The sequence below is a fragment of the Parambassis ranga genome, chromosome 21 (assembly GCF_900634625.1).
Source record: "Parambassis ranga chromosome 21, fParRan2.1, whole genome shotgun sequence".
Lineage (NCBI taxonomy): Eukaryota > Metazoa > Chordata > Actinopteri > Ambassidae > Parambassis > Parambassis ranga.
In genome coordinates, this window is record NC_041041.1 from 4,187,628 (window position 1) to 4,199,815 (window position 12,188).

The window sequence follows — 12,188 nt, forward strand, 5'->3', positions numbered from 1 at the left end:
GTGTTAAACGTATGCGCCTCCCTGTCGAGTTCTGTACATAAACTCTAAAGCTAAGAGTTGTGCATTTCATTCATCATAACAATTTTGCACTATAACATGCATCACGCTGAACTTCAGATTTGTAAAGTGCTGTCCGTGTCGTGAGAAAAACAAGGACGGGAAATGACATTTAGCAGAGGCACTGTTAGATTTATTACACCCTGAGATGTAGATGCACAGCCTTGCTTCGCCTCCTTTGAGTTGTGCGACCTGTGTCAGCAGCAGATTACACAAACAGACCCATTTCATTCATCGCTCCTCCATGCGCGGCTTTCATCAATCACAGAACAGTGCGCTCGGCCCTCGGTGGCTGTTCGGTGACAGGACTCATTACTAACCCGACAGAGAAACATAACAGAGAAAACAAATGTTTGCTGTGCCTGGAATATTGTCTTGAATCATTTGGCTCATTAGCATACTAAATTGATTTAAGTGGTCATTTCTCCTCCTTCTGGAAGATGCAAACAGGATTAGCATGAAGAGGACAACAACACAAAAAGGAAACGTTAGAGCCACCCGATGATGTCATTCATCGCATTAGCTGCACGTCCTCTTCATCCAGGAGAGGACAGATGTGACAAGAAATAAAACAATATTACTGTCAGCTGGATGTATGCATTTCTGCAGGGACAGACGTCTAAAGAAAGTTAGACCGGCGTTGTGGACCTCTGACTTCCTGTGTGCCTTTCCAGCAGCAGCTCAGTGACACGGGTGATGATATCAGGATGCACCAGGCACTCTAACAGGTCATTAGTGGTTATTGTCGCATGTCTTAATTCCTCATAATCATCTGAAGGGTTCTCAGATGTCCCATCTGCGCAGTCACGTGAACCACGTTGAGTCAAACCAGAGCTGCGTCCCTGTTTTTCCTCAGCAGGTGCAGACGTGCTTCTCTGCGCTGCGGCCGAGCTGACACTGCAGTCCTGTTGAGATGTGACAGCACAGCTCTTGGAAGAGTTGACCTCCAGATCTTTAGGGGTCACTTCTTCTCGCTGACAGTGCACAGGGATGAGATGAGGTCCGTAGGGAAAAATAAAGGGCACAGAATTCCGAACTCGCTGCTTGATTTGTCCACTGGAGTCTCGCTTGACTGGATGCACATCTCTGGAGTCCCGGGTCAGGCTGAGGCCCCTCCGTCTCTGAGTGCAGGCGTTCACAGCGAGGTTCAAATACTGCATGTTCTCATCATGGGAGGCTTCTCCTGTCTGCAAAAACACACACAGATGAAAATATTCCAATATTGATCTCATTGGTCACACACACACACACACACACACTAACCTTCCGCTAAAGTCTTTCACAGAGTAGTTTATTTCCTAAACATCTGCCCGCTGTACTGAAAACAAACAGTAGAGTTCTAGGCACTGACATTGAAGTGAAACAAACTGGGCTGGTCCCTAAACACATCACAAAGGCTCTTCTTTGTGTAGAGGCTGAGTCCTTTGCAGCCTCTGTTGGGGGTCTGGGTTAGGGTTCGTGCTTGGCAGGAGGTTGAACATTAAACTACCCACAGCTATCAGGTGGTGCAGAAGATGGTATATATATATATATATATATATATATATATATATATACTTGGTTTGCACAAGCATCTTTTTCTGCATTATACTGACCAAACATCTACCATTATGTCTGTGGTATTACTGGCATATGTCAGGCAGGCTCTGCTCGAGATCAGAAGAGAAAACAGCAGCAGGGGCTCAGTGGTAGAGCAGGGTTGTCCAATAACCGGAAGGTTGGTGGTTCGATCCCAACTCCTCCCTAGTCACTGTTGTGTGTCCTTGGGTACTTTACCCGCATTGCCTCAAGTGCACTCACTGGTGTGTGGCGCTCTTTGCTGGGCAGCCTTAAGCAATTTCCCTGATGGGATTATTAAAGTATTTCAAAATAAAAAAAAAAAAAACAGGCCCACGTCCACTTAATATTAGCTTGGTCATAATTTCCTCCAAATAGATTTATATATAAAGACTACTGGTATGACAAAACACATTTTATTTTATATACTATGATGTAATGCATGTTAAGGGGGACTATGCTGAAAAATAAAGTATGTATTTAAATAAACAATCCACACACACACTGGCTTCAGAACTTGATTAATATTAAGTACATCGCCAGAATGTCTGGCTCTGTGGGTAGTTAGATTTTATTCATGTTAAAAATGATCTAATTAAAGTTTACACGCTCCATGCAGAGATAATATTCATTAAACTGCTCCCTCATTATAACTCATACAGGCATCTTATACAGGCGAACAAACGACTGCGACCTCTTTAACTTTAGCAGCAGAATAAACGGCTCCTGTGAGGAGGAACTGTAAGTACTTCTTCTCCATTTATACTTAAGAGGGAAGCGTCCCAGGAGCTTTAGTCTCTGCCTACTGTCAGTGTTTCTGTGCTGCAGCCTGCACAGTGACTGCACAGTGAATGACCTCCTGTGGGTGGGACGAATGGAGAGGAAGGGGTGGGAGGTACTGTGTTGAAATCACACCAGTGATGGAGGCCTGGCCGAAGAACAGTTAGAGGTCTTTGAAAACCCTGTGGCCACTACAGAAGGATGATCAATAAAGCATCAAACTGCTGATCGAACCAAGAAGCTAAAGGCCCGTTACACAGTGAAGACTGAAAGGCGCCAAGTTTGGAGGTTTAAAACAAAACCAACAAGTCAAAAGAGGCGTTTCATAACACATGCAGGGAATGCACTTGCTTTTCTTTTGCCAGGGATTACATAAGAGGTTTGGTATCACTCTTGTGTCTGTATGAAGTTAACCCTTAAACCCCTGAACCTGTACACTTCCAAAAAAACATGAAAAACACATTTTTATGATTTATAATTTAGCTGTAATATTTAACATGAGACAGTTTTAGCCATGATCATGCTGATTTTATGGCGCTGCAGGACTTTATTTTGAATAGAAAAAAAACACTTCATACCTCCGTGGGATTAAGCCAGTTGTCAGTGTTGTCATCACTTTGGCTGCTTTTAATTGCACAGACCACAGTCTTGGTCACGGCTTCGCTCACTCTCGCCACTTCGTCCTCTTCCTGTGCAGAAACAGAGAACCAGGCATCCTAGGAATGAATGCTGCATATCTATATAATTACACTCAGTGTCTGGGTTTGCTGCAGTCACGTCTGTCTGTGACCTTGCAGGGAAAGTTGGAAAGAGTGAGAGGCCCAGTCTTTGAATTAACATTCAGCTTGCAGCAGGCACTCCTTGTTGAGCACACAAACTCATCATAGTGACAGGGACTCTTCTACAGCCAGGCCTGCATATTACTCAAAAATAAGAGGGAGGCCTGAACACTCTTCGGATCAATATGAGCAGCAGTTCTTCAGGAACACAATGTGCTGTCTCCTCTGAGAATTGTTTCTGGCTTTCGGTCGGAGGGGATTGGAATGAGACAGATGTGATAGGGCTGCTTACCAGCTCGATCCAGGAGTTAACACTGACGGTGATGGGATCCACCGACTCCACATAGTGCCACCAGTGTCTGGGGACGTAAAGCACCTGTGCACAAAGATGATTAAAAAGAAAACTTAGAAACTCACATCCACTTCCCTTTTAGTCTAAGGAAAGCCATAAATGCACTCATCCTCCACTAGATGGCAGCATAAACCTTCCTCTGATGTGCTGTTTAAGGTTCCTCCATTCATAAAGTGACTGCTTTTAAGAAGGCATTTGCAGCATTCTTGATGCATGTCCTGTGGTTAAAGAGCACAGGAGCAACGACCTGTCCTTTGATTTGATTTGCAGCAGTGGAGTCAACGTGTAGGATGCTCAAACGGTCAACAGCTCAAGTATTTCCGAGTGAAACAAATCGAAAAGGATGCATGGAAGCAGCTGAAGCACAGCTTCAGATAGACAGACAGTCAGACAGAGGCAGATAGAGGTTATTTGTTGCTGTGTGACTGATTAAGGTCATGAGATAACACACTAATGGCTGGATGAAGATAGTGAGATACCACTGATATCTAGAAACTGATTAGTATATACATCTCTTCCATGATGAAGACGGACTCCAGAAAAGGTCATGAAAAACTTAACACATGTGTTGTTTGTTGCTTCCTGCAGTGTCACACAGCAGCAGGTCTTCAAAGAGAGAGAGAGAGAGAGCGCTGCACACATTCACGCACAACCTCAACACAGCCGTAACTTCATTAACTATTATCACTTCAGATTATCCCCAACATGGATCTGATGGCAAAAGGATCACAGTTTATCAGCTACTCTTTAATCATGTACTAGTAACATTACTGTGCATGTGGATGCTTTTGTTTGTGCAAGAAAGCAGAACTGTGATCTGATCACATGTGAGGTGTGGGACAAACACCAGACAGCAACACCCTGAAGACACTCATAAGGATCCTGCTGTACAAAAAAAAACACAAACAAAGCCTCCACTCCTGTTATCTACCGGTAATATGTCAAAACAACATTTGATAAGTTGATAATTTTGCAGTAAAAGGACAAACTATGACTGACCCCGGATTTACACCGGACCGAAAGTGTAGCGTAACTGCAGCGCAGTCAATGAGACCGGCCACGTTTTAGAAGGGTCCCAGAAGCGTTGCTGACTGAACTCTCACTGATTTAACATCGCTACCAGCAGAGAAACACAGCCACAGCCATGTATGAGGAGAGATTCCGTTTGAAAAGTAGAGAAACAGCATTTAATATGATAGAACATGCTTTTATAAGGACGACATCAGAAAGGAAAAGGCAGGGAAAGAAGCAGCAGCTGTTCTCAGAGTGGACGATGAGGAGCTGCCCTGTGTGTTGAGGGAGTAAACTGAGTTTTCAGTAACTGCTCTGTAACCCAGCCTGACACATAGAGAGGACATTAACCATCAGATAAACAGGCAGGTTACGACGTGACTTTGTGAATCTCACAGAGTGTGGAGGCAGCGCTGCGCTTCTGAAATGCTCCTGCTGTAAATTTATGTTGTGAGACAAGACGGGCGTATTACGTCCGTAAAGCGCCACGCTGCGCTTTCGCGTCCGGTATAAGTCCGAGGTGAGAGTAAGCAAAAAAAAGCCCCCAGCAGTGACCCTGATCTGAGAGTCACTTCAGCCTGCAGAGTTACTCGACAGCGCGGCAAGGTGTTGCTGATAGGAGGCTGTTTAGCATGCCACAGGAGCCTCCAGTATAAGACAGACCCAGACTAATTGCTTTGTTGCCATTTTGACTCTTTTAAAAGACAAAACAATGCAGCTGGAATCTGAATGGAGGGAAAAGAGGACATATAATATGCAGGAAGTCAGTGATGCACGGTCAAAAGAGGACGCATGAAAACGATCATGATTTCACAACAACCTCTGCAATAACTCTGAGGTCACCTGCTTCTAAAGCAGAGCTGATGACAGGAGCTTGACTGATTTGTCAGTTAACCGAGTGTCCTGGACTTGACCCAGTTACTTCTCTCCTGACAAGACATCAAGCATGATGATGCAGCGTACGCTAATGTAGCTTAACCTTCTACTTTCTTTAAAAAAAACACACCCACTGAAGGTGATTTTTTTTTTTTTTAATTGCAACACAAGTCACGACTGCTGCTTCGCTTCACACTTTTATGGAGGACACCACGACAAATAAATCTCACTGCTCTGTCTTACTTTTACATGTTCACAGCTTAAGGACTAATAAAGTTATATTTTATGGTTATTGCTTCGGTGTCACAGGCAGTTCATCACCTAAACAGAGAAGCACAGTGTTGCATAATACTGAGCCTCGGTAAATCATTCCGGTTTTCCTTAATGACCGAAAAACTATTGAAGACAAAACAAAGATGTGTTAGCTCATTTTTTAGAGAAGTTCACTGAAAACAAACCAAGACTAGATGATGCTTCTTTTTCCCTATATTAGTGTGATATAATGTATGGCTGAACCTGAAAAATAAGCACTAGACAAACAAAGGTGGAACTGAAAAGCTGAAACAGCAATATTTGGCATTTTTCCTGATAACATGACTTTCATTTTTGTCTGTTAATTTTCTAATTAAATGACTAAAATAGGATCTATAGAATAAAGCAGGCTCCCTCCTTATCTAGACAGACATTACACACAGATAAGCATCAGCACCAGCAACATCCTCAATGAGATAAAAAGAGAATACAAGAACTAAATGTTGAGCTTTTACCAAAACCTCCTTTAGTTCCAAGTACCACTGCAGGCTGGCTCCTAACTCAGTCCAACAGATGGTCTCATATCTCACCTATTCTAACCTCCCTGCACTGACTTCCTGTTAATTTTAGAATCCTAACACTTCACCTACAGAGCCGAGCCTTTCATGGACAGTACCGGTATGTTACAGGACCATGAAGTGAGCTCCATCATGTTATCTGAGACTGTGTTTTGGTTCTCTTGGTTGCCAGTTTACTTGAACTTGTTGGTGTCACCTGACCTGTCCAGGCTGCAGAGTGACCACATGGGGCCTGGCACTGGCAAAGGCTGGACATCTCCTCAGGTCTGGGTGCAGAACATCCACCTGGCTGAAGACACTGGACTCCTCATAGGGGATCCTGGTTGGATAAAGGTTATCTGTATCCTCTGGAGGGAAGAGGTGCCAGCGCTTCCTGCACACAGGGAACATCAGGCTTAAATACTGGTCGACTTCAGGCAATTTTATTATTATTTGTTTTTTTATTTCTGCTGGTTGCTTGTGCCATAACTGTAAAAAAAATATTTAAGACTCCCCCTACTGGAAATATTGAGTAGCGTAGGTAGATTTGTACCTCCTGTCAAAACAAACGAAGAAGAAATCCAACAGGAAGTGATGCTTTTTCTGTGCAAGGCCTGCCCGCCATACATTTATCTGTGAGCTGATAAAAGATGGCAGAGGCCAACTGAAAATCTATCAGCTTCACAATCTCCTAAACAGTTTTACTTAAAAACACCATTTTCTATTCATCTGACCCTCCGCTGCCACAAATGTCAAAGCTTTTCATACATCAGCAGTGTCTGCTTGAGTTGGATTTCATTCCATTTCAGATCAATACCAAATAAAAGAACCCATTACCAGGAGTGTGATAAAACTGTTGCTTTCTCAAAGAACAGCAGGGGTGAGATAAGGAAGGACCTTATCTCTTTTATTTCCTGTCCCGCACAGTGGCTCGGCCTCTGTCTCCGTCCCCCCCTCTCCCGCTCACTGTGCAGCTCAGTGACAAATTAACTCTTTTTCAGGGGGCAGAGGACGGATCACACTCTGCGTCAGCACTTATAGTGATCGTCACATTCAGGGTTATAGAAGAGCTACTGCAGGTGCTTAACAGGCAGAAAATGTCCACGACCACCAGAGTGCTGAGAGACATACTGTAGCTGCATGGAAACCTTGTCTCAGCTCTCCTCTCTGGTAAATGCACAGGTGTGACAGGGCAGTGTCCCTCCTTGTTTTACACCGCTTTTACACAGCTAAATGATCCACACAGTTTTAAATCAAAACATATGCTGGCCCTTCTTTTGATGGGCATTAGACAATTAACAGTAAACAGTGTGATATATTACTGTAGATACTATCTATCAATACAATATCTGTCCTTATCTAATAGAAATTGAACAAGTAATACGTTTAGATTGATAAATAATCAGCATTTACATAGCACCTTTCTCATCCAGAGCTTGTCTCTTATTCATTTGTTCTCACACACTGTCAAACTGGGATTCAGTTTTCTGCTCAAGGACACATCAGCATGCAGAGGGGCCGAGGACCGAACCGCCAACCTCACCATCTGAGCCATAGTCGTCCCATTATAAATTAAAGGTAGGGTAGGAGATTTCATTCTGATGCACTTTTTGATAAATTAGTGTAACTTCTCTTTACAATCCGATAGCAACCAATTAGTTCGGCAGTTTCGCATTAAAACGAAGAATATGAATCATCTGTGAAGCTATAAAACGCTAAAAACATCAGCCAATCCTCTGGGTGGACCCTGCGAGGAGTATTGGCTGGTTGTCACTCTCTTCCTGCTCTGCATGCACCAGAGAGGTACGTGCATGATGGCCGAAGTCACAGACCGCAGCTCGTCTTCAGGTAATGTGCGTCCATGTGATTGGGAGGCGTGGCTTCGGGGTGAGCTCCGAGAGAAAGGGACGTGTATTTACTTTCAAAATCTGGCTGACTCTCACTGAGTTTTCAAAATCTCCTACCCTACCTTTAGCAAATGCACCAAGTGTTTTATTGCAGATCACACATATTTGTATCCTATGTGATGTTTCAGAATTTATAACCTTGTTGCTCTGCAGCATGCTAATGTCTCTTCTTACCGTCCCTGCACCTGCAGCACCAGATTACAGCCGTAGGAGTCCAGGTGGCACGGCGTGTTGGCTCCCTCTGTGCCGATCCATAAGGTGCTCTCTCTACCATTACGCTCCGCAAAGCCAAACTCGGACCACCTTACATCCTGCAACACACACACACATTCACATGACTGATATTACAGCAAAACAATAACTATGATTTCTAAATGACAGTCTTTGTTTGTTTTCTCTGTGATGTGACATGGAGCTCCACATCTGTCATGACTCTGAGCCGTGAGCTCACAGACGCCTCATCAGCTGCTTTGACAGGGCCCATTACAGGTGACCGATGGAGGTCTCAGTGTAAAGAAACAGAACTACAGTATTAGTCATCTTCCCAGGAAATGTAGTCTGTCAATCACATGCTGTCCGAACACAAAGGTGTCCCAATCAGACCAGCATCCAGCATAATGAAGTCATTAGCATATGTGCAGGCAGCTGTTAGTGACAGACGGGTCAATCCAGCCTTCAGGAAGCCTTTTCTCCCCCGGCCCCATTTATCCTGTAAAAAGCCTGTCTCAAAGGCATGAATGTCAGCAGGTAATAATTGCAGGTGGATGCCCAATAAAAACTTATCACTGAGATAAAAAAATGAAATAAATTTTGCGGCAGTGGCTGAAGAAAAAAGGATGGCTTTGACTTGTATGTCTTTGCCTAGCAGAGGATGAGAACAGCAGCTCATTTAACGTCGCTGTGGGCGAAAAAAAACGTTTTAATTGAAAATATCACAACAAGGGGAATATATGTAAGACTATAAATGAGAACTCGATAAAGATATATTGGCTCTTTTCATTTGTTTTTCCCCCAGTTTATTCATTTTTAATTTGTTGCTCATTTCTTGGAGGTATTTTTTTTTAAATTAAGAAAACAGCCAAATGCGTTCATTATCATCAGAAATGAATTTAGACAGCTTGCTGGGTCATTTGGAAAGGTCATTGAAACCATAGTAAGTAAAACATGCCTGTTTTTATCTATCAAACAGAAGCTGCAAAATATTAATGCATGGACAACAATGACTAAAACAAGCTTCAAATTTATTGTGGAATCTTTTCGTTTGCTTGAATTTTGAATTTCTGCTGCTCTCGTGTCTTCTCTTCCATCTTTTTGCTTAGTGAGTGAAATCGCCAATCATAATTTAAACATGCTTTTAATTTAATAATTTTAACTAAATTAAATGCATTTATGGAGAAGATTTTTCTTCCAAAGGTAAAGTAAATATGCATGTGTGTGTGGCCAGAAGTATTAATAAATACAAGGTATAAGGAGCCCATCTACATCCATTTAAGGACATTTTTCCAGTGTCCACCTACTTCTGGTCATGCATTTTGCATTTAATATCCACCAAACTTTCTGATATTTCTTTATCTTATTCAAACATCCAGGAACTAACCTTATCTTTCTTTTAATTTCATTTTCACAAGCTTCAAATGTGCTGTGTCTGATGTGATCAAACAGTCAGGCTTCATTAGTTTAACCTAGATTGACGTGATATGCTGACATGTATGTAGCAGCAGGGTGATTACCTCAAACATGAAAGGCTGGTCTTCAAACAGCACAGCGATGTATTTGTAGTCAGCATAGGCCCAGAACTCTGAGCAAGAGTATTCAGAAAAAGGCCCAACATCTGTGTCAGGCTGGCCCTGAGTCCAGCTGAGGAACTGACCCACTGTGGCCTCCACGTAGGGGCACTGGGTCTCAAACAGAGGAGCTACACAGAGAGAAAGAAGAGGAGATGAATGACTGTTAAATATAGAGTTTTAGTGCAACGATGTTCAAAGACATAACGTTTATAGACCAGGATAGCAGAAAAATAAATCACAGTCGAGATTTACTGCCTCTTTTGTTTTAGTACACAACGTGTCTGAGTGATGACATTTATAATCCATGCTGAAAAATGCCCTCCTGTCAGCTGCTGCAGCAGAGAAAGATGATTTGGGGATCTAATTAGCTAGCTTTTATCAGATGGCATGCTCTCTGTCATTCATCAATAGAGGGAGTCATTACTGTAGTCGTTGAAGAGCCACACGGAGGGCAAAACACAGCACATGTTTAATGACAACAGCCCTCACTGTTTTTCATTTGTAGCATCATGCTAATGCCTCAGGAGAAACTACACACAATTACAAGCAGTTTTAACATTGCTTATCCAAGAGTGCTTGGGTGCAGTGAATAGTTTGTTTAAATACAACCACTGACCCCTACTTATTTAATTAAAAATGGATTTCAGCTATTTCTAAAGAAGAAAAATACAAAAATACAAAGGTAGAAATGGCAAACATGAGTCCAAACTCCACATAATTTAATAAAAACTGCACAAAAACAGCGGAACTGGACATTCTGATGATCATCTAAGCTTAAAATCCTGATATTGACCGAAACTACTGTATTCTACACATGATTATCATTTAAAACAAACACTGTAAAAACTGACATAGTGGCTAAAAATGATGCAGGAGTAAAAAAAAGGTTTAAACTTTCCTGTAAACTGCCTATACTCCCAGCCTTGGGTGGGTGGGAAGTCTAAGTTGGACCTTTCGGGGTCACCTTAAGTCTAGTTTTATTCTATTCTGCCCCTTCAGTCCAGGTGATTGATTACACAGGAACTATCTTCACTGCTGCCCTGCCTGGATTAACCTTCAGTTCTTACTGTTTGTCTCCTGTTTCTTCCCGAGTCTGAATCGAACATGTCTGTCACCGAGGCAGCCAGACAGATGCTCTGCTGTCCAGTGGAGGACAGGCCAGCCGCAGGTCATGTTCAGGAAGACTGCAGGCTGCTGCAAATGATGTAGGATCCTCCGGGTCTCCTCTGGGCTGAAGGGTTTCATGGGGGCACTGGCAGCCATGGCCTGTGGAACACGCTGATAGCAGGCAGCAACACAGGATGGAGACACAAATCAGGTAAATTAACAAATGGTATTGAATTCCTGTGCTACATTAGGAGTCATTCACAGAGATTATACTGGAAGCTTGGAGCTAAATGTCCCACTGTTTGTGTTATCACAAAAAGTGTGATAACACAGGAACTTGAGGAGAATCTGCATAGAAGAGGAAACTGAAGCTTCACTATTTTCGAGCACCATCGGCACTATAAACAGGCTCTCAAGCTGTGAGACAAGTAATTGATTATCACTTGAGGCAGATATCCATCGACAGAGTGTGAGGTATCTTAAAGGTCAGTTTTTAAACATACTTTAATCAGAATCAGGTTTTCCTCCTCCTTCTCTCCTATCTGATCCAACTGGACAGTATTGGTAACTAATGATAATTGTAAACTAATAATCACCCAGTAACAATTTGAGATTCTTAAATTAGTTAATTGTTCATAAGTTGAACTGTGAATAAATCATTTCAACAACAGATGAGCTTTATTAATTTATGATCTGATGCCAACAGGCGCTACTAATTTTACAATTATTTCCTACCTGACTTAACTGCATCATCACCGTGAAGCTAATGATCACTAATGGACCTCAGATAATGTTGCTAACTAGCTTTACGTTAACAATTGAGCAAGTTCTGAGTACTGTTTTTTGACTGTGAAACTCCAAAATGAACGTCTACTCCTAAGTATGAGTATTTTAAATATCACAAACACTCCTGGTTGAAGACGTTTCAGCAAATAATGTTGTTAATGTGCTGTTAGCTTGCCTCCGTTTATTTACATTGCTTTATCTTCTTCTCCGCCGTCTCAATGTCCCTGGAAGGCTAACAGTAGCTTCGTGGAAATAGTGGGATCTGTCGAAAACAGGGCTCACCTTTCACTACACGTGTAGATGAGGTTCAGGCGGAAGTAAACAAAACTCACATGAGAGTGTCGGATCCTGTTTTAAATCTGGCACCTCCCTCTGTGAAG

At 42.6% G+C, this 12,188-nt stretch overlaps 1 protein-coding gene across 4 annotated transcripts; it reads right to left on the minus strand.

The window, feature by feature from the left end:
• Positions 1–168: 168 nt before the first annotated feature.
• hspbap1 (hspb associated protein 1) lies at positions 169–12,120 on the minus strand. Of its 4 annotated transcripts, none has more exons than XM_028393289.1 (8): positions 11,998–12,120; positions 10,983–11,193; positions 9,859–10,043; positions 8,303–8,439; positions 6,444–6,615; positions 3,466–3,549; positions 2,973–3,083; positions 169–1,244 (listed from the first exon to the last, which is right to left on the minus strand). In XM_028393289.1, exons 2-8 carry the CDS (start codon positions 11,176–11,178, stop codon positions 687–689), a joined length of 1,443 nt encoding a protein of 480 aa, XP_028249090.1. In that variant the 5' UTR covers positions 11,179–11,193; positions 11,998–12,120; the 3' UTR covers positions 169–686. The 4 variants fall into 4 exon arrangements, with proteins under 4 accessions (XP_028249090.1, XP_028249092.1, XP_028249091.1 ...); XM_028393291.1 differs by having other exon boundaries at positions 12,091–12,117; XM_028393290.1 differs by having other exon boundaries at positions 11,984–12,115.
• Positions 12,121–12,188: the final 68 nt, after the last annotated feature.

What these genes read in the sequence shown, in the direction of transcription:
- hspbap1 (XM_028393288.1), bottom strand. An exon ending in GTGCTGCAGGTGCAGGGACG is followed by an intron (nt 6,616 to 8,302) that starts GTAAGAAGAGAC and finishes CCCTGTGTGCAG; the next exon opens with GAAGCGCTGGCACCTCTTCC. An exon ending in TCACTCTGCAGCCTGGACAG is followed by an intron (nt 3,550 to 6,443) that starts GTCAGGTGACAC and finishes CTTTGTGCACAG; the next exon opens with GTGCTTTACGTCCCCAGACA.